At 54.2% G+C, this 20,284-nt stretch overlaps 4 protein-coding genes across 8 annotated transcripts in view; 2 read left to right on the top strand and 2 right to left on the bottom strand.

Annotated features, from left to right (window-relative positions):
* EYA3 (EYA transcriptional coactivator and phosphatase 3) overlaps window positions 1-4,329 on the top strand; it is a 41,380-nt gene extending 37,051 nt beyond the window's left edge. For 2 of the 3 annotated variants that reach the window (XM_053964526.1, XM_053964527.1), the window contains 2 exons: window positions 65-165; window positions 992-4,329. In XM_053964526.1, coding sequence (XP_053820501.1) covers window positions 65-165; window positions 992-1,072 — 182 coding nt within the window. In that variant the 3' untranslated portion in view covers window positions 1,073-4,329. The remainder of the gene's footprint in view (window positions 1-64; window positions 166-991) is intronic. The other variant, XM_053964528.1, reaches the window with a different exon arrangement.
* Window positions 4,330-5,321: 992 nt separating this feature from the next.
* Window positions 5,322-8,318, bottom strand: XKR8 (XK related 8). Its single transcript, XM_053964628.1, has 3 exons — window positions 7,981-8,318; window positions 7,072-7,268; window positions 5,322-6,338 (listed from the first exon to the last, which is right to left on the bottom strand). Exons 1-3 carry the CDS (start codon window positions 8,274-8,276, stop codon window positions 5,599-5,601), a joined length of 1,233 nt encoding a protein of 410 aa, XP_053820603.1. The 5' UTR covers window positions 8,277-8,318; the 3' UTR covers window positions 5,322-5,598.
* Window positions 8,319-9,411: 1,093 nt separating this feature from the next.
* Window positions 9,412-13,666, bottom strand: RPA2 (replication protein A2). The gene is made up of 9 exons (XM_053964838.1): window positions 13,607-13,666; window positions 13,336-13,448; window positions 13,161-13,262; window positions 12,976-13,089; window positions 12,470-12,544; window positions 11,600-11,713; window positions 11,204-11,314; window positions 11,024-11,118; window positions 9,412-10,022 (listed from the first exon to the last, which is right to left on the bottom strand). The coding sequence occupies exons 1-9, from the start codon at window positions 13,620-13,622 to the stop codon at window positions 9,938-9,940; spliced, it is 825 nt and encodes a 274-aa protein (XP_053820813.1). The 5' UTR covers window positions 13,623-13,666; the 3' UTR covers window positions 9,412-9,937.
* Window positions 13,667-13,798: 132 nt separating this feature from the next.
* SMPDL3B (sphingomyelin phosphodiesterase acid like 3B) lies at window positions 13,799-19,729 on the top strand. 3 transcript variants are annotated; one of them, XM_053964334.1, is made up of 8 exons: window positions 13,878-14,190; window positions 15,637-15,734; window positions 16,237-16,380; window positions 16,948-17,120; window positions 17,266-17,446; window positions 18,020-18,153; window positions 19,188-19,396; window positions 19,552-19,729. In XM_053964334.1, exons 1-8 carry the CDS (start codon window positions 13,898-13,900, stop codon window positions 19,634-19,636), a joined length of 1,317 nt encoding a protein of 438 aa, XP_053820309.1. In that variant the 5' UTR covers window positions 13,878-13,897; the 3' UTR covers window positions 19,637-19,729. The 3 variants fall into 3 exon arrangements, with proteins under 3 accessions (XP_053820310.1, XP_053820309.1, XP_053820308.1); XM_053964335.1 differs by lacking the exon at window positions 13,878-14,190 and adding an exon at window positions 13,799-13,859 and having other exon boundaries at window positions 19,188-19,729; XM_053964333.1 differs by having other exon boundaries at window positions 19,188-19,729.
* Window positions 19,730-20,284: the final 555 nt, after the last annotated feature.

The raw sequence follows: 20,284 nt of genomic DNA on the forward strand, positions 1-20,284 counted from the left end.
GGGGCCTGTTCAGGCTCTGTTTCTCTCTGCCTGAGGCTCCTTACAGGGGGATTGTGTTTGGCAGGTAAAGAGAGCTGCTTTGAGAGGATCGTGTCACGGTTTGGAAAGAAGGTCACCTACGTGGTGATTGGAGATGGGCGTGACGAGGAGGTCGCAGCCAAGCAGGTGGGTCTGACTGCAGGGGTGGGGCAATGCAAAGGGAAGTTGCTGCCAGGCTTTCCCTACAAGGACTCTTCTTCCATGGCTGAATTCTTCAGGCCAGTGCAGCCAGGAGCAAAGTTTGCCTTTGATGCAAGAGATCTTCCATTATGTTAACATGGGCGGTTTTCTGGCTCCTGGGTGTTTAAAGTGTCTCTTTTACTATTGTTTAGGATTGCATATGACACTGTCCCTGTCAGCAGTGGTTTAATGTAGCATGTTGAAAGGTTGGACTCGGTGATCTTGGAAGTCCCTTCCACCCTTGATTCTATGGTTCTGTATGCTGATCATAGCCCATGACTATCAGGATATTGCAGTTTCTCAGGAGTGTGCAGGGCTCAGGAACAGCAGCAGATGAATACATCACCTGCCATTAGGCTGGATTACAAACAAGGAGCAAAGAGTTTGATTGATTTGGACAGGCCTGGATGGGTTGTTCAGTTGTGCTAATTAGTAGTGAAGTGCAAAGATGACTGTCAGGACCTTGACTCTGCAGGCTTCACACGTTCTGGCATGTGCCAGAGCTGTCAGCCCAGGACAGGCATTCCTGGGTGCAGCAGCAGCTCACAGCCAAGGTTTCCATTGTGAGCAGCTGACAGTCAGTGCTGGTGGCTGTCACACACATCTGTGCACATAAGATGGGCTCCAGATACAGATGTGCACATGACTGAGGTCTGTCCTGAGAGTGGTGTGCTCAGAACCACCACACTGCACAGCCCTGCAGCTCCACCCAGCCTGCTTTCACCTCAGCTGAAAATCCCTGCATAAACCTGGCTGTCCTCTCTCTTTACAGCACAACATGCCATTCTGGAGGATCACAAACCACGCCGACCTTGTGTCCCTTCACCAAGCCCTTGAGTTGGACTTCCTGTAAGAAGTTGGAGCAAAGACGTGACTGCAGCTCCCGCCAGCCCTCTCCATTACTGGGGGGACAGAAATCTCACATGTTTGGGGACTCACCTTTCAGCTTGATGAAGAAAACATACCTGATGCAAACTGTACAATGGAATATGACAGCAGGTCGTTCCTCGGGAGCACGGGCCCTGCCAAGTCCAGAAGTGTCCTGTGAAGAAGCCCTAGACTCAGCAGAGCTAGAGCTTGTCTGCAGAAGGGACTTAGAGAGCCAGCTGCATGCCTCTGGCAGGTGCCTCCAGAGGGAGGGGCCATAAAACAGCAGATTTATGTGTAAGAGCCTTCTTCTTTCTATTCAGCTTAGTTGTAGAACCCAAGTAAACACAAAAATTTATTTTTATAGGAAAACGCTGATGGCAGAGCTTAAACCTCCCTTGTTTTGCAAAGCCGAAGAGCTATGGGGTTTTTTTCATAGAAAATATTAACGAAAATGTCAAAAATACCTCTATTGCTGTAAAATGTGTCCTCCTTCCCTGGGTGTTCAAAACAGTTAATTTATTACAATGTCCTTATGTTTTTTCCTCAGTGTGGGATTACTGGAAAATATAAAGGTAAGGGAATGCTTCTGGGATATGTGGTTCCTTGTAGAGGCAAGTATTGGTGTTCTGAGTTGATCCCAGTGGCTTCTAGTCAATGTGTTTAGAAGCCCTTTTAGCCAGCAGGAGATCACTGGATTCCAGCTTTGGTCTGGACTGTAGATCCCACAGATTTTCCCTGCAAAGGAAAATGAAATCACCTGTGAACATCAGGTACAGCAGATTGGTGCATACTGCTCAGATGTGAACTGAGTCCTCACCTGGAGTAGGAATAATCTAATTCCTAAATCCTCATGAATGTTGCAGAGAAGGCTCTGGCTATGTTATAACCTTCACCTCTGTGTTCCTGACCCTATTTGTAAGTTCCTTTTAGTAGAATCAGATTCAATTTTCTTATATTCCTTGCATTAGCCTAACTACATAGTGACAAACAAATGTCTTGTTAAGAGGGACTTAATTTTCTAAGACACTGTGACTCAGCAGCATGGAGCACTTGGGAGGGATGGTGATGCTGATTTTTCTGCAACTGTCTCAGAGTAGAGGCTGGAGTCAGTGACCTGCAGCTCCCCTGGCCAGGAACAGCCAGCTGGGGACTGGGGCTGGCACAGGGGCTGGTTTTGTGCCAACTCAGGCTGCGTTTGGTGGTCTCCCCCATGTACTATCTGATGATGGCACCAGATCAGTAGGTGCCCTGAGGACAGGTGTATGCTGTGCCCCAGAACCTGCTGCTGCTGCTCCTGCAGAGCCAGACCTGTGGCTGCACCCAGACCCCTCCAGATCGTGGTCATCAACCCCACGTCACCCATCTGGCTGAAAGTCACTGCAGGGAGGACACTGACCCATTTGCTGTGCCCATATGGGCAGGGATGTTTGCTGCATTCCTTTCATGGCTTTAATTACTGAGGGTTAATTTCCATCAGTGCAGGGGGAGCTGCTGGGCTAGCTTTGGATGGGCTCTGCTGTGCCCTGGGAGCATCTGATCCTGGGCCAGCTCCAGTGACCGTGAGGGAGAAGGTGCCTGGAGCCAGGGGTTTGGATACCTGGTGGTCAGGGACTGGACCTGGGAGGTCTGTTTCACATACCAGCTCCAGTTTCCCTTTGGGTTTGGTTGGTGGTGTTTGTTTTTTTGGGGTTTTTTTTTTTTTTTTTTTTTTAGTCTAATTAAATTGGAATCAAAGGTGATTCTCCAGGGTGGTCACTGGAGTCAGGAGTAATCTGCTTTCCATTCAGCTCCTTGCCAGGTGTTAGCCTTGTGCTCTGATCCCAGGTGGATATTGTGTCTCTGTATTTCCCCAGGAGCTCTGCAGCAGGAACATGCTGTCCATGTGGGAGCTGCTCATCCCATGAGGAAAATCGAGTCTGCTGTGGGTGTCACTGGGAAGATCAGCAGAGGGAAAGGTTTTTGGCTGTCCTGGGGGCTGCTGGCCCAGCAGAGCCTAGGGGGCAAACAGGCTGTGCTGGGAGTGCTCAGCAGCGGGTTTGGAAAGGGGAGCAGGACCCAGGGATGTTCTCTGTCTACACCAAATGGAGAGCCAAGGTGTGTTCACCTGTTCCAAGGCAGCTGAGGCAGCTCCAGCTCCCTTACTGCTGGGTCCATAGAGTCCAGTTCCTCTGGGGTCCCTGTGAAGTGCCAGAGCTGTGGTGAGGAGCAGCCTCATTGCTCCCAGGGTTGGAAATGTCACCAGAGGATCAGGACTCAGTTGTAGCCACAGAAGAGTCTGTGCTGATGCTGAACATCCCTCAGCCCATCCAAAGGTCTCCTGAGCAGGTTGGGGAGCTGTCCCAGCCTGTGCAGCAGCCTGTTGGGAGCATATCTCGTACTCCAGCTGGCTGAATTTGGGATTAAAACCTGTGCCTTAACCTCCTACCACCGGCACGGCTGAGCAGCCCACGTGCTTCGCTCCCATCGGAAGCAGCTGAGCAGAGCCGTGCTGGAGATGGGCTGGGTTTGCCCAGGCACTGGCAGCAGGTGCTGGACCTGCAGGCCTGAGCTGCCTGGCAGCTGGCTGTGCTTTGTGTTTGTTTACTTCAAATGTTTTAAGGAAATTTTAAGATGTTGGTAAAATTTTAGCTGAGTGTGGAACTCGCAGCCACTGACATTTCATACTGGTATTTATATGATGTTTCCTTGAATGTATGTAAAGTACTTTTATAATAGCAGGTTGATGGTACATTTCTGTGTTTGTTAATAAAGGGGTGACCTGGCTATTTTATTTTTTCCTCCACTGGCTGAATTTAAGCCTTTTCCTGTCTCTTTTGAGGCAAGAACAGCATCTCTATCCAAGCATTGATTTTCTCCTGTCTCTGTTACCAGTTCAGCTACAGTCAGGTCAGGGGTAATGGGAGAGCAAACCTGAACACCTGAAGGACAGTCAGCCTGCAGGCCCAGAGCACCTGAGCTCACCTGGGTGCTGCTGGCTTCCCCTTCAGCTTCAACACAGCCAGAGAGGCTTTTAAAACCACCTGATCCACTAATATTTGTTGCCTCCAAGAGCCCTTGGGGAGATGTCTGTGCTGGCACTGGTGGGAAGCAGTAGGACCCCTGGAGCCCACAGCACCTCTTTTGCTCTGTACGAGGGGTGATCTCAGGTGCTGCTGGCTGTGGGGCCTTTGCCTGTTCATGGTCTGTAGTGGGAACTGTCCTGTGAACTGGAAAAAAATAATAAAGTCTTTATTTTCTATAGTCAGTGCTTCAGCCTGTTCTCTGTCCCTGTGTCAGTCCCTGCCCCTGTGACAGCCCGAGCCAGTCTTGGCAGCACCAGGAGCATTCAGGGTGCCACAGGTCACAGTGCAGCCACCAGAGTCCCCATGCTCTTGGGGAGCCAGTGGGGCAGGCACCTGCTCCTGGGCCCTGCTGAGGTGTCCAGGGGAGGCACATGGTGCTTCCTGCACAAAATGTTCCCTTCCCATTTGCTTTTGCACAAGGCAACTCCCCTCTCCCATCCTGTGTTGCTGGCTGGCCTTGGGCAGGGCTGAGCTTAGAGGAGCAGCTGTTGAAACACCATTTCAGCTGCTCCTCCAGCTGCATCCAGATCCCCGTTTCCTCCTGGGATGGGCTGCTGGGAGAGATGTGATGGAGATGGGGGAAAGGAGCCAAAGGCCAGTGCTGCAGGCAGCCAGGATGTGGCACAGCTGCAGCTGGGCAACAGCAAAGGCAGGGGCTGCTCTGGGGCCTGCCTGGGTTTGGGCACTGAGCTGGGTGGAGGCAGCCCCACCTGGGGAGTGGTGGGTGTCTGTGCCCAGGAGCTGGCACAGCACTGACCCCAGTGCTGAGCACACTGACCACACCAACAGCCACCAAGGGCTGAGAAATGCTGTGGCCAACGCCAGCCTGGTCATGGCCTTGGGAGCGCTGCCCAGGCTGTGGTGGTGGGAATGGCAGCCAAGGGAGCATGAGGTGTCCATAATAAACTGGAAGCCCTGAGCCACCCTGCAGCCACTCCTCCCAGTACAGGCCTCCTTCCCCAGCCCTCTCAGAACACAGTGATAACAGGTGAGCTTTGACCTTAACACCATAACTAACATGAGGAGGAAAATCCTGCCTGGAAACAGAAAGGTCAGATAGCCACAACCATGGAGGAAACAGGTCCTCCCTGCCCCACCACCCATAACCCAGCACAGCAATGGCAGCAGCAGGCACAGGAGAGGCACAGAGAAAATAAACCAGTGCTCGTTTTCTTTTTTGAAAAAGCTAGTAATAAATAACAAGAAAAGTTGACACAGTAGTGCAGCCATATGCCACGAAGTGCTGGACTCACCACAAACACTGTGGCTTTCCTTGAGGGTACAGCCATGGGAGCCATGCTGAGTGCCATGGGACTCATCGGGTGTTTCCACATCACCCCTGGTTTCTGCCAGCTCCCTCCAGCTGTCCAAAACAGCCTGGGGGGCACAACCAGGGGCACACCAACAAGTCTACCTCCCCCCTCATGTCCCTTTAGAGGAGCTGCCCTCAGACAGCTGACTCCACAGCAGCAGCCCCATTCAGGATGTGCTGCTGTGCTGGCTGGGACAAGGAGAAGTGGGCCTGGGCGAGCCACTGCATCCGCCTGTTGACAAGGTCTGGTTCCAAAAACGAGCGAAACTCCACCCCATCACTCCCTCCATTGGTATCCACCTCATCGTATCTGCCCTCCTGCTGCACCTGCACGTTGGGGTGCAGCCACTTGTAGTAGGTGACCCTCAGCCCCAGCCCCAGCAGGTAGCAGGGCAGGGCTGCGGAGACCACGGGGAGGAGGTATGGGTGCTCCTCAGAGGGAGCCTGGCCCCAGAGCCAGGCCAGGGCCAGCAGCGTGCTGTCCACCAGGATGAAGCCGTGGTAGATGATGCTGCGGTACAGCGTCCTCCCCTGTGCCACATTGAACCAGCTGAAGTAGAGGATCACAGCCACCATGGCCCGGTAAAGCTGCTCGGGGCCACGTGATTCCATGAAGTCCGTGCCCTGCAGGCTGACCCAGACGAACATGGCCAGCCACACCAGTGGGAAGTGGACAGCCACACCGTAGGGCCAGAGCAGGGCGAAGAGGGCGACCGCCAGGATGCGGGGGCAGATGAGGAAGAGGTTCCACAGGAAGTAGACGACGGAAGAGGCCAGGCTCAGCTCGTACTTGTCCTGCAGGAAGGAACGCAGGGACTGGTGGTAGTCCAGCAGAGACCAGGACACGCACAGGAACGCGCTGCCCATCCCCAAGCCTGCAAACACAGAGGTGAAAATGCTGAGGGGGGATCAAAGGATGGCCCAAACCTCTCCCTGCCCGCCACTGCTAAAATGAGGTTCCCCCCAGCTCACAAAGCAGCTCTGTCAGGGTCAGAGCATCAGTACCTGCATCTCTCCCCTGGCCTTCTGCCCTCCCTGAGGACAAGCAGGCTGGTGCCTGGCCTTGTGCAGAACATGAGGAAGAAATGCTGGGATTGAACAGCTCTGCAGAGCCCATCTCCCAGGCATGGAAGCCCTCAGCCCACACAGGCAGGTGAGTGCTGGCTCCCACATTGTTGGGCTCCCCATTTCTCTGCAGTGACACCTGCTCCCCACCCCGGGAAGGGCACCACAGCCCCTGCTCAGCGGCCTGTACTTCACCCATACCAAAATCAGCACCTCCCTACTCCCCAGAAGGTGCCTGATTTCTCACCTGACCCACAGCCTATCCTGGGGCACATAAAAGAATGACCACAGTGGTCCCATCGCTTCAACCCCCCTCACCCCAGGCCCAGCACGGTCCATTGGGGCATATGAGTGCAGGACAGGGGTCCACCCTATAGTGTGACATGTCAAAGGAAGGAGTGATATGGGAGCAGAATGACACTGCAAGTGTCTTGCTGGGTCCTCCAGCCCCTGGACAGCCTTTCTGATCTGCCCCACCCAAGCCCTCTCTGACCCCCAAACCTGTACCCCTGCATCCCCCTCCCTTGGCCCCAGACCCCTCACCCTGGGAAAGCTCAGCCTTGTTTGTCCGCAGGATAATGTAGAGGAGCAGGGTGAGCTGCGGGGTGTTCTCCAGGAAGGTCTCGAAGAGACGCAGCATGCTGATGTCGTGGGAGAGGAAGGCCATGTGTCTCTGCTCATCCTCCTCCTCTGCCTTTGCCCAGCACACCCTCCAGCCCACTTTCAGAGCATAGATGCACCTGTGTGGGGACCAGCTGTGGTGAGGGGCCATGCAAAGCACACACCTTGGTCCCCACGCTGCCCTGACAGCTCAATGAACTCCTGTCAGGACAACAAACCCCACTGATTTGTGTCCAAACCCCTCCTTCCCCCTGCCCAAACCACACACCACAGTAGCCACACGATGCCCAGCCTTGGGTGAAGTGCAAGCGTAAAAACCTGAGCATCGATCTCAGCGGACCTGCCTGGATTATTCCCTTCCCCCGGTTCGGCCTCGCTGCTCCCCTCAACTGCCGGGAGCACCGAGGCCGCGACGAGGTTTCGGGGCGCTGTTCCGTTTGCTTAGAGGGCAGCGGCAACAGCACCGGGAGACAGAGCAGAGCCCGAGGGAAACTTCCCTCGCTCCCACCGACACTCTTCATGCGGCTCCAGCCCGGGGCTGGGCCGAACCGCTCTACGCGGGAGCCTCTTGGCCCTCCCGGCCAAGGCACCGCTCACCGCCACCCCCGGCTGCAGGGAGGGGCCGAGAGGTGAAATGCTGCGGGTCGCGCACCTCAGTGGAGGGAAGGTCCTCACTGCTGAGGGTCGGGCACCGGGGGGAAGCTGAGGGCACCCAGGGAGGGTGGGGCAGGACAGGGGTCCACCCTCGGGCACCCGAGGAGAGGCTGAGGCGGAGCGGGGGTCGGAGGATGCCCGAGGACGCGCGGGGAACTCGGTGCGGGGCTGCCGTACCTAAAGAAGAAGCCAAGCTGTAGGAAGTGGAGGGCGGCGAGCAGCGCCACGGGCACGGCGGGGCGCAGGGCGGGCGGGTCGGAGCGCAGCCACAGCCAGCTGCAGGCCTGGGCGGCGGCTGAGGCGGCGGCGAGCAGCGACAGCGACAGCGCGGCCCAGCCGGGGTGGCCGCGCCGCGCGTACCCCGCCGCCACCCACCCGTCCATGCACAGGTCCAGGGTGGCCGCCGCCGTCCCCGCCGCCGCCAGCGCCAACTGCAGCGGCCCGAACCGCGGCGGGGCAGTTCGCGGAGACATCGGGGCCCCACGACCGGGCCCGAAACCGGCGGTGGCGGCGCCGGCACGAGCTGGCCCCACTCCCTGATAGGGCCCGCCCCGGGCCGTGTGCCCGCCCCGGGCCGTGTGCCCGCCCCGGGCCGGCCCCGCTCCCGCAGCCCCAGCGGTGGCCCGGGCGGGGGCAGAGCCGCTCCGGCCCCTTCCCGGGAAGCAGCAGCCGCCCCGGCTCGCTCCTCCCGGCCGCAGCCCCGCAGGTCTCCCGCAGCGGTTCTGCTGCACCGGGGCACAGCACCCCGAGCCCTGCAGCCCCGGACTCGCGTGTCCCTCCACAGCCCCTGCCCACGCAGTCCTGACCCGCCTGGCCCGAGCGAGGTCTGACCCCGGCGGGAAGCGGGGTGGAGGTGCCCGGGCGCTCGGAAGGTGGGAGGGCTGCTCGGACACTGCCCTTCTCTACCTCCGGCTGCTCCCCCCAGCCCGCCCTGTTCACGGCACCTTCGCTCGCTCCGGCCCCGCCACAGAGGGTCAGGGCGGGCTGGGACACCGGAGGTCTGCTCCAGGGGCAGCCAGGGTAGGACAGGCTGGAGCAACAGTCTAGCCTTTTTCTCCATCTCAATCCACCACCACTATCAACCTATATCCTATTTGCTTTTCTGTTATGCTTTAAAAATGGTTTAAAGAATAAAATCTTGTTTCACACGGTGGTGTAATTCATTTGAGCTTCAGCTGAAAGCACAGCATGCATGTCTTATGAAACAGGATAGCATATTCTGAGCTGGAGGAGACCCAGAGAGATACTTGAGTCCAACTCCTGGCCCAACAATCCCAGCCTGAGCCCGAGTGTGTTGTCCAAATAATTCTTGAGCTCTGGCAGCCTTGGGACCATGACCCCTTCCCTGGGAAGTCTGTTTTGGTGGTAGAAATGGTTCTGGCCCTATTTGGAACACTGATACACGTTGTTTTCTTCAGTAGTACAATTATTTAATTTCTTACTGGCCAGACATTCACTTCAGTTTGAACCTTCAAAGTAAAAAGCTAAGGAAAAAAATAAGAATAGGTAACTGAAAGTATGAGCTGTGCTTTTATCCCCAGGTTTTGTTATGCAGTTTTCTTCTTCAAGGCAGAGAAGCCTCTAGAGTCATACATGACGCAAGGTGCCTCAAGTTAACATTTTATTGAAAAAGTTCAAAAGCTCTAGTTAACAAGATCAGCTCTAGTACAAATATAGATTTAAGTGCACAAACTAAACAATAAAAACATCTTGTCATGATTGCTGTACATTAGTGGAAGATTACTCTTAGCTATCCACTTTGTGAAGAAAATGGAATGGAAGCTGAGTTAGGAGAAACAACTCTAGAAATAAAGGACAAATCATAAAGAGGCTCTTCTTTCTAACAGGCACTTTCTAAGGAGCCAAAACAAAGTGAAAGCTCTCAAGCTTTGAGGAGTTCAGTTTTCTCATGTCTGTTCATGCTTTCAGCCACATGGTCACAGTACAGAATCAGGTCCAATTACCAGAATCACACACGTTCTGCTCATCCTTGAATTCCAAGGAGTTGGCATTCACCAAATAACCAGGACTTCCCACAAAGAGCAAACGTCACCCTCCATGTAGCAGAGCTCAGCAAGGTATCTTGAAACGTGGACAAACATTTACTTGGAACTAAAATCAGATGGAAGCAATTTTACTCGGCATCTGTTGACTTATAGTGATCATCATCCACCGTGGAGTAGATGTGTCCCTCGCTGCTGAGGAATTCCACAGCTTGCCTTGAAGAAAAACCCCACAGCTGGTAACTGCTTAGCAATTAGTTAGCAAAGGGAGGTAAGTCACCACCTTTCTGCCAGGTGATTCCCATTTACAGACCCCATCCCCACAGTTCCCTCTGGGCAGCTGCCAAGGGAAGCTCTTGGTGTCTCTGTCCTGTGGGCAGTTTAAGTGACACAGGAAGTTTCTCCAAAGCTATGGCAGTGTGCTCCCCCTGAAGCTCAGACTCTGCTTGAGTCACCACTCTGCATTTCATAAGTAGTACCCACCACTCTGCTCCAGAGGGGACAGAACATACACGTCACCCTTGGCCCAAGAATGACACAAGAACGGATGAGGACACCGCGTGAACAGGAATAAAAGGCGGCCTTAATGAAAGGGAAACTTCGGCTTAAATAGACCGACACGACACATTCTAGTTGATTGGTTAATTAATAAAAAACATCTTTCTCACACACCGTCCTTGAGAGGAACAGAAAAGCAAGGTGGAAAAACACCACCTGCATATTGTTTAGACTAAGAAGTTATTACATTCCTACAGCTCCCTAAAAATTCTCCCAAGCCACTGTGAGAAACGATTGCCATTTCTCTCTCCCTGACCAGGCTGGCATCCACACATATAAAGGTCGTGGAAGCTAATGACTACTTTTTTAAATCTCAAGAAGATGTTGTAAGAGACAGTGAAGTAGAAGACACTATTCCTAGATTTTTATCAGTGTGCAGAGAGCAAGGTAGTCTTTGAACAGGAGAAATGCTACTGAGGCACTGCAGTACATTGCCACTGAACTGATAAACAGCTTGTTTTGAAAACAAGGAGCAAAGCAACTGGCAACAGCTCATTCAGGGCAGTGAATCTTTCAAAAGCTCTGGCTCCTGTGCTGCTGGGACCACCTGAATTACCCACCCTGATTCACAGGTGAGTGTCTGGGCTTGTCCACTGTTCTCTCTGCCTCTGGAAGGACTGCCTGGATTTCCATAGCATCCTTCATTTCTACACACTTACTTGATCGTTGACATACTCATACTGTGGAGCTGGAGCTTCAAGTCTTGTAGACTCATCCCCTCTGGGACATGGCAGCTTTTGATCAAGTTCAGCACCTGGATGAGCAAGAACCACACTAGATCACATTGGAGGAGCCTCTGCTGCCACTGCTGGGCTCCCAGAAGAGCTGCTGACACCCACCTGGCTCTGGTGCACCGTGAGCCCGTTCACTGGCAGGCTGCCACCTCCACCGTAGCCCCCCATGTCACTTATCGCACTGGAGGAAAATGACTGTGGCACTCTTGATGCTGACTGGAATTAGGAGAATAAAAGTGCTGTGGTTACCCAGGCTGCCCAAGCCCCCAGAGTTAAAGACTCACTGTTATTTCTAAGCCAGTAAGTAAAAATAGCTTCTTATGGAAGTGGATTGCAATCTCTCTGCAAGGAAGCCAGGACTCCTGTTACACCTTCAGTGTTGCCCAGCTTTAGGCTTTCCAGCCCCAAAATGAGGGAATTTTCCCAGTGAAAGGTCCCTCTTCTGGGAGATCACCAGTCACTCAGGAAGGGTCACAATAAAATCAGGGTCTTTGTACGTACCATAAGACTTTTTCTGAGGATCATATGTGCATTGACAATTTCCAGTATGTGTGTGGTGAACTCGTTCATATTTTCCAGAGGCATGATCTTAAATGCTACCAAGCTCTTCTTATTCTTTCAGAGGAAAAAAAAACCCAAACACAAAACAAAGAAAACCATTTACAGCACAGCAACACAATGATGCCTAACAGCCAACCCAGCCATTTCCTCCAGGACTGTGGGACAGCAGCGGGGAGAGAGCTTCTCTGCATACAGCTTGTCCAAAACGTTCTGACCTACATCTTGTGCTGGTTTTGGCTGGGGTACAGTAGCATGGTTTTGGACTTGTGCTGGAAAAAATGTTGGTAACACAGGGATGTTTTAGTCATTGCTCACCAACCCTTGCACAGAGCCGATGGCTGTCCTGCTCCTCACACAGCTCCACCAGTATGAGGCTGGGAGGGGACAAGGAGCTGTGAGGGGAAACAGCTGGGACCCCAATCCCCCACGGGAGAACCCAGACCAGCCAGTGTCATGCTCCGTTATAAAAGTGGTGAAAGAAGGAGGAAGAGGCACACCTGCCTGCCCATGGGCAGTGTGGAATTAATTCCTTGTTTTGCTTTACTTATTAAACTGCTTTTATCTGAACTCATGGTTTTTCTCACTTTGACCCTTCTGATCCCCCCCATCCCACTGGGAGCAAGCAAGCAGTAGGGGAGAGATGTGGTTTTGAAAGACAATGGAGACAGAGCCACTCCTCTTTCTAACCAGTTGGGAATTAACTGCACCTTGCCTTAATGCACATACACCATTATCTGAATATTTAAACTACATGTGGTACATGAAGTGCTACAAGTCCTACAAGACTCACACACAGTAACATGACCTTACCTGGAAGGACCGAAGGTGTCCAGCCACTTTAACATAAGTTCCTGGAGGTACCACAACATTCTCACCTCCTGCCTCCTAACAGACAGGGAAAAACAGAGGTTTGCTGTTTCATGTTTCCATTTCTCAACTGTCACAAGAAGCAACTCAGCAAAGAAGGCTCATCTCAAGCAAGCACAAACAACGTGCATTCCTATGTCATGCTAAACTTCTGCCTGATTACCCTCCCAAAACTGTTCAAGTGCACTCAGCTTTACTAAACAGACAGACAGTCATATACACCACCAGTGACCTCTGCTACAGCAGGATCTCCCTTTGATTTCAGGGACATGTTATCCCTAAAATACTTCCCAGAAAAGCCACACCTTCTGGATTCAAAAAGCTCTGTGAGAAGTAGGGAGTTGGTGTTCATCAACGATCCGAGACACTGTATAATTCTACAGCTTTTCTCCACCCGCTGCTCCCCAAAGCTGCTAAAGAAGCCGGTTCATAGCAAATCCAATGCTTACATCAGTATCAACCCACTGCCGGACGTCCATCGGGGCTGCCGTCATGTCGTCCACTTTGTAGAGGATGTTGGTGGGCGCCTTCTCGGCGTGCCGGACGATGCCCACAACGGTGACCTGCGGAGGAGGAGGAAGGGTCACTCGGGCCGGCCCGGCTGCGCCCCGGCCGCGACCGCCCCGGCGCCCACCTGCGAGATCTCCACGTCGCAGATCCGGAAGGTCTCGTCCACCTGCTCGGCCGCCAGCAGCTGCGACACGGTGCAGGGCACGATGTTCTGCGAGCGGCTCCGCTGCAAGGGGCGGAGGGGCCGTCAGAGCCGGCCCCGGGCCCGGGCCCCGTCCCGCGGCCCCCGCCCGGCCTACCTGCTTCTTCTCCGCCTGGCCGCCGGCGGGCGACCCGAACCCGCCCGGGGACTGCGTGTAGCCGCCCGGGAGCCCCGCGCCGCCCATGCTGCCGTACCCGCCATCGAAGTTCCCTAAGGGGGGAGAGAGAGGGACCGTGACGCGGTGGCGGGCACACAACCCCCTTTCCCAGCGCTGCCGCCATCGCGGGAAGCGGGCCCCCTCGGAGGGTGGGGGGTCCCCCGGAGGGTCCCCCGGAGGCGGCGAGCGCGGCCCGCGCGGCCCCGCGCACCGTGCCCGCTCCACATGGCGCCGCTCCGGGACCGCCGCCGCCCGTCCGCCCGCCCGCGCGCCGGGCCGCGCGCCGCCGCCTGCCGCCCAATCCGGGAGCGCCGCTCTGCCGGCCGGTAGCCAATCGCGTCCCTCCGCCTTCCGGCTCCGTCCAATAGGAGGAGACCATGGGGAAGCCGCCGCCGCCGCCATTTTGAGAGCGGGCGCTGCCCGGCCTGGCATAGACGAGGGGGCGGGGCCGGGGCCGAGCACAGGTGAGGGCGGGGCCCAGGTGAGGCCGGCGGTGTCTGCCATGCAGCCCACGGGCCAGCTCTTGGTAGTGCTCTTGCTCTGCCTACTGGCCGTGGCTCTGCCCGGTGCGGGCGGCGGCTCCGGGAGGTTCTGGCACCTCACGGACCTGCACTGGGACCCCGGGTACGAGGCGGCGGCGGCAGCGGGACGGCCGTGCCCCTCGGGCGGCGCTCGGGCCGGGCCCGCCGGGCCGTGGGGCAGCTACCTGTGCGATGCGCCCTGGAGGCTGCTCCGCTCGGCCGCCCGGGCCATGCGGGGCCGCCTGGCCACGCCGGACTTCGTGCTCTGGACCGGGTGAGAGGGGCCGGGCCCGCCTGAGGGACGCCAGGGCTGGGCGGGAGAAGGGCAGTGGAGCCCGTACGGAGCCCGTGGGGTGTCAGGGCTCTTTCCATGGTCCCCGCTTTGAAAAGGAGAGGGGATAGCGTGCCTCGTAATGCAAAACAAGGGCTTGGAAGAAAGCACAACCCCAGCGAGGGCACTCGACACTGGCAAGACGCTCGTGGCAGTGAGGAGACAAAAGGATCACAACTCTTCTGTCCGTCTTCTGTGCATCCTGTCCGGCCGTGTCTGACCCCACAGCGAGTCCGAGTACCCGAATGCCCAGGGGAAGGAGCTGTGGGCTGTGTGTGCGTGCATCCGGCGCTGCCGCTCCGAGTAGTGGGAGGAGAGCACTGTAAACCAGCTTGCAGCATTTCTTCTGGCTGCGATGAGGCGCCTGGGAGACCTGTCTCAAGAAGGGACAGATCTGCTTCAGGAGTCAGAGGAACCTCCCCAGTGGAGGATGTTCTCTCCTGCTATGGTTTCCAGGGGTGGGTCCCCTGTCCTACGAGAGGCCTCAATAGCACTTACAGATGGTAAAAGCTTTATTTTGCATGGTGACGGTGTATATATCCTTCTTCTGATAGTGCAGCCACGACTTGCTGTAACCTCCAATTCCAGTTTGCAGGGCTGTTGCCTGTCCCATGTTTTCACTTTCTGTCCCTGTAGATGCCTGTTCCTACTTAGATGTAATTACTGGTTCTTGTTGCCTTATGTTGAGTATTCTTTTTCCCCTCAAGCAATGTTCCCCAGTCCTCTGACATGATTTTGAATGTTCTCTCTCTCCACTGGCTTTGTGTTCAGCCCAGCATCATCTACAAATGCTGTAAGCATGTTAATGCAAACACAGACATGGAGCAGCCCTAGATTGCTGCTTTACTAGAGGCATTTCCTTGTTTCATGGTGATCACAGCTGTGCAAACAGCTCTGCCTCATTATTGCAGATCAAATGCCCTCAGATTGCAAAGTGCTGACCCTTGCAATGTTTCCAGGCAGCTTTAGTGCTGCCTAGGCAGAGGGAGCCTCCCCTTCATGCCCTTGTGCACAAGAGTTTCAGGTCAAGTGAATCCTGGAATCACAGAATAGCCTGAGCTGGAAGGGACCCATGGGGATCATGGATTCCAACTCCTGGCCCTGCACAGACACCCAGCAATCCCACCCTGTGCATCCCTGAGAGTGTTGTCTGAACACTCCTTGACTCTGGCAAGTTTGGAGTGGAGCTCATTTTCCCTGTGAGCAATTTCTTGAAACTCCCTCAGTGTCTTGGCTAGTCAACGTAGCACTGACTTCTGCACTTAAAAGCTTAAACTTTCTCTTCTAGGAGGCACAGAGAGGAGTTGGCAAGTTCTCTGCCTTGCTCATTGCTGTAAGCACAGGCCCTGTTAGTGCCCGACAGTGACTGTGCTGCTTCTCTTTTTCTAGAGATGACACTCCCCATGTCCCCAATGAGCAGCTCGGAGAAGAAAAGGTTCTGCACATAATAGCAAATCTGACTTCTCTGATTAAAGAGACATTTCCAGGTAGGATTTGAGGGGATAAGAAGGGGAGAGGGCCATAGAGACTCATGGGAAGGGTTAACCAGGATGGAGAAATGACAGAATTGGGACAGGGAAAGGCACAGAAGGGCTGTGGTCAGTGGGACTTGTTTGGTGGCCTCAGTTCTGCTGTGCCATACAGCATTGATGCACACTCATGTTTCAGGTTAGCTCACTCAGGAGAGAGGAAAGGAAAGGTTTCTGTCATTAGTAATGAAGGCAGAAAAGGGTGCAGGAAACCCTCAGAGGTAACCTTTGTCAGCAGGGGGCAAGGAGCGTTACTGCTGGTGACAGCTCAGTCACTTGGCTGTGGGTAGCTTGTCCCAAGGGCGGGTCAGAGCCCTCCTGTGCCCTGGGCAGTGTCACCCCGGGGCAGAGGGTGACTGGCCTTGGCAAAGCTCTGTTCCCAAGGCTGGGAGTGCCTCAGGGAGCTCGGAGGAGCTCTGCAGCACTGACCTCCCCTGCGCCTCCTTGGCTCTGTCTCCAGGTACCAAGGTCTACGCGGCGATGGGCAATCATGACTTCCACCCCAAGAATCAGTTTCCTGGGAAGGAGCACAGGATCTACAACCAAACAGCAGAGCTGTGGCGGCCCTGGCTGAGTGATGCCTCCCTTCCTCTCTTCAGAGCAGGTCTGGCACCACTGGCTTGTGTTTAGAGCATGCTGGGGATATGAGGAGGGGTAGGAGAATACCATGAACAGTTTTCCTTGCTTCTATGCTCAGAGCAGCAGTGTTCATAGAAAATTTGCAGAGGTAGGGTCCAATTTAATGCTGGTTTCTGTCTTGGAGCTCTGCTTGCAAGAAGAGAAATTATTTTATACTTTAGTCTCTTCTGCCATTATCAAGTTACTGGAAAGAATGCAGAGTGATGACCTGCAAAGGGAGGAAAATATCTTTAAAGGTGGCAGCTGGTGCAGGCAGTGCTGGGGCTCTCCAGAGCTGCCCAGCTCCTGATGCTGCCCATTGTACCCATTCAGGTCTCCCTTCACTGGGAGAGGCACGAGAATGACAAGAGACACAAAGGGAAGAGTCACTCCAAATCCACATCCTGGAGTGGTCAGGGCACTGTCCCAGGCACTGACCCTGCTGTGGTTGTTGCTAAGGAGAACAGAGAGAGGTGGAAACAATGAGATCTGGGATCACAGCCACCATTGTGAGCAGATCTCCAGCTCTTCCTCTGTTGGTTGCATTTTTAAGGAGCTTTCTACAGTGAGAAGCTGCCTGGCCCAGTGATGAGGGGGCGGATGGTTGTCCTCAACACCAACCTGTACTATGACCAGAATGAGGAGACAGCTGGTGAGGAGGATCCTGGGGGGCAGTTCCAGTGGCTGGAAGAAACACTGACCAATGCCTCTAGAGCAGATGAAATGGTATTAAAAAGACTGAATAAACAACCTGGGCTTCTCCCCAGCCTGGAAGCTCTTCCTGCTCTGCTCCCTCTGGGTGCAGCTGCAGCTGGCTGGTGCTCCATAGGTGGTGTGGGCTTTGTGCTCAGGGCAGCTCTTGCTTCTGTAGGTCTACATTGTGGGGCATGTCCCTCCTGGCTTCTTCGAGAAGAAGCGGGGAAAGCCCTGGTTCCGGAGGGGCTTTAACGAGCGGTACCTGGGAATTGTGCAGAAGCACCACAGCGTGATCGCTGCCCAGTTCTTTGGGCACCATCACACGGACAGCTTTCGCATGTTCTACAGCCCCACAGGTACCTGTTCTGGTCACCCAAGCACCTCTGTGACAGCTCTGACAGCTCTCACAATCGCTGTCCGTACGAGTTTTTAGTGGCTGTTGGCTGAAAGCGACTAAGAAGCCAGCAAAACCATCTGACATCCTTTGAGCAACAAGAGGCAACAGTGGTTCTCATCTCTATCCCCAGTCTGTAGCTCCTGCCCTCCTTCCTATTCACCCTCAAATATTGTTGTTTTGCCTCAATGCCTGGCAGCTTCTTGCCTGCTCCCTCTTGAGGGGTTTGGGCATTGCTGAGGGAGCAGTGCTGAATCTGTGTGTGTGGGGGGTGCTCTGGGTAAACATCTTTGCTGAGTGTGGTTCCCTGGCCACCCTCACTGCAAGAGCATTTGCCAGCATTGGAGAGCCCATTCCCTGTGCTCAGTCCCCAGTATTGTTCCACGTATTAATCTTTGTGTGTGTGGTGGTACTGGGAGCTGGTGACAAAGGTGCTGTTGGCAGTGCAATCTGCTCCAGGTGCTCACTGTGATGGGGACAGGGTGTGGGATAAGCCGTGGTCTCCAGTCACAGTTTGCTTTGCATTTCTGTGAAGGTACTCCAATCAATGTCATGTTCCTGGCCCCTGGAGTGACTCCCTGGAAAACAACATTACCTGGAGTGAGCAATGGAGCCAACAACCCTGCGATTCGGGTGGTCGACTATGATCAGGACACCCTGCAGGTCTTGGTAGGGGATCCCTGTGTGCACCACACTGCAGCTCTGGAACAACTTTAATTCCCCCTGTAGTCAGAAGAGGCTTTTCAGGATTCCTCAGTCCACAGAAGCTGAGTGGCTGTGTGGGAGAGGACTCTGACCCGGGATATTTCAACCTCGTGTCTGGCACAAAGATTTACTCAGAGTATCAGTGAGTCAAAGCACGGCCCTGGCAGCCAGTGCACCCTGCTGGGATGAGTTCCGCACACACCCCTGGGCAGGGTCAGACAGTTTTTGTGGTATTCTTCATGTCCTTAGCGAGTTTCATTTGACACTTGCTTTGCTCCCCAGATAATATGGATCACAGAACTACTCTTTGAGTAGTAACAAACTTGTTAGACCCCCTTCAAAACCTTTAAACCATCTGAAAAATTATTTGTGTCCCTCTACTTGCTAAAATAATGCATTTGGAGTGGATCTGAATTGAGGTGAATTGTAGGGGCAGCATCTCTGGTTTGCCAAGAGGTGGAGGATGGGTGTTTATGCCCTCCTTTGTAGTGGATGAAGCTCTCTATAGTTGCTCTGTTTACATGTTTATAGCATAGAAGTGAATGCTAAAATACTCTCTGCAAGGCTGGGGAGTCAGTGAAGCAGAGAGAAAAAGAGCAAGAGACTGAGAACAGAAGCTGTGAAAAACTCGATTCTTCAGTTTGTTCACAGCTGGGAAGGTAACTTTGCTCAGTAACACTTGTGTAGCCCTTGTTTCTGCTGCTGGGCAGTGTTGATAGTAACTGATTGATGTCTGAAGCAGGCCAGGCTCAAAGCTTCTGATGTTTGGAGGTCAAAATCAAGCAGAGCAAAGCCACACCTTCACCCCTTAGGAAACAGGCTCCATTTGGGGTGGGTTCTGGAGGGTGGTCCTGAGGTGTCCCCAGGTGCCCATCTCGGTAGGAAGCCCTGTCAAGGGCAGCTGGGCCCTTGGGGTGGGGGCCAAGCCTGACCCAGTGTCTCACTCCACGGCCAGTCTTGTCCTGCTGTCTCCCCAGTTCTGTTTTTCTCTCCCTCAGGATATGGTGACTTACTACTTGAACCTTACTCGTGCCAACAAGATGGCCTCACCATGGCAGGAGGAGTTCCCAGAGTGGGAAGAGGAGTACAGGCTGACAGAAACCTTCCAGGTCCCTGATGGCTCTGCACGCTCCATGCAGACGGTGCTGCAGAGGATCTCCAGGGACCCCCACTACTTGCAGCTGTACTATGAGTTTAACTCTGCCAGGTATGACCTGGAGCTGTGCCAGCAGGAATGCCGTGTGGATCACCTGTGTGCCATCAGGGAAGTCGATTTTATAAAGTATGATGAGTGTGTGAAAACCAACAGCTCTGCCTCTGCTGCCAGCAGTGTTTGGCTTTTGGTTTTCTGCATGTTCTTAGGATTTCTCAGTCCTCAGCAAGTGCTGTGATGGCCAAGAGCAAGAGAAAAGGAGGAGGGCACGAGATCACACTACACTGCATGTGAATTGGTGATTTTGGCATCGAGAACTTGCTTGGAAAACTTGGACAAAATTGTCAATGTTTACTAAAACCCTGTGATTTGAAATTTTCTAGAGAAGCTTGATGTGTGAAGAGCAATGTTTTTGAAAGCATTATTGTGCCAAAGTGACTGCAGCAAGGAGGGTCTCCCCCTGCTAGGACTGCTGGGGCAGCCTCACAAATCAGATGAAGAGCAGGCCTGCCTGTGGACATGAACTGGCAAGGGGTGAGGGTAGGGAGCTGCCACATGTTCCAGAGGCTGCTGCCAGCATTCCTTATTTTGGCACACACTTTTGCAAGTCTGCACAGCTGGTGACTCATGAAGTCTTGTTGTGGTGGCTTTGTTCCACAGCAGCCTGTGGCTTATGAGCAAAGTGAGGTGGGGTGGGGTGACAGCCCAGAGAGGCCAGGGCAGGCTGCAGATCCAGTGACAGGGGATGGTGTCAGGATGATGCCCAAGGCCTCGCTCTGTTGAAGGAGCAGGCTGAGCAATGGGAGCAGCAGAGCTGAGCTCTGGAGTAAAACTTACAAAGAGGATTGTGCCAGAACCAGATAAAACTCGACTCGGAAAACAAAAGCAACCACTGTTCAAAATCCACTGTTAGGTGTCACTTGTGTACCAAAGTGCGGCATG

The sequence above is a fragment of the Vidua chalybeata genome, chromosome 25, assembly GCF_026979565.1.
Source record: "Vidua chalybeata isolate OUT-0048 chromosome 25, bVidCha1 merged haplotype, whole genome shotgun sequence".
In the NCBI taxonomy this organism is placed as follows: Eukaryota; Metazoa; Chordata; class Aves; order Passeriformes; family Viduidae; genus Vidua; species Vidua chalybeata.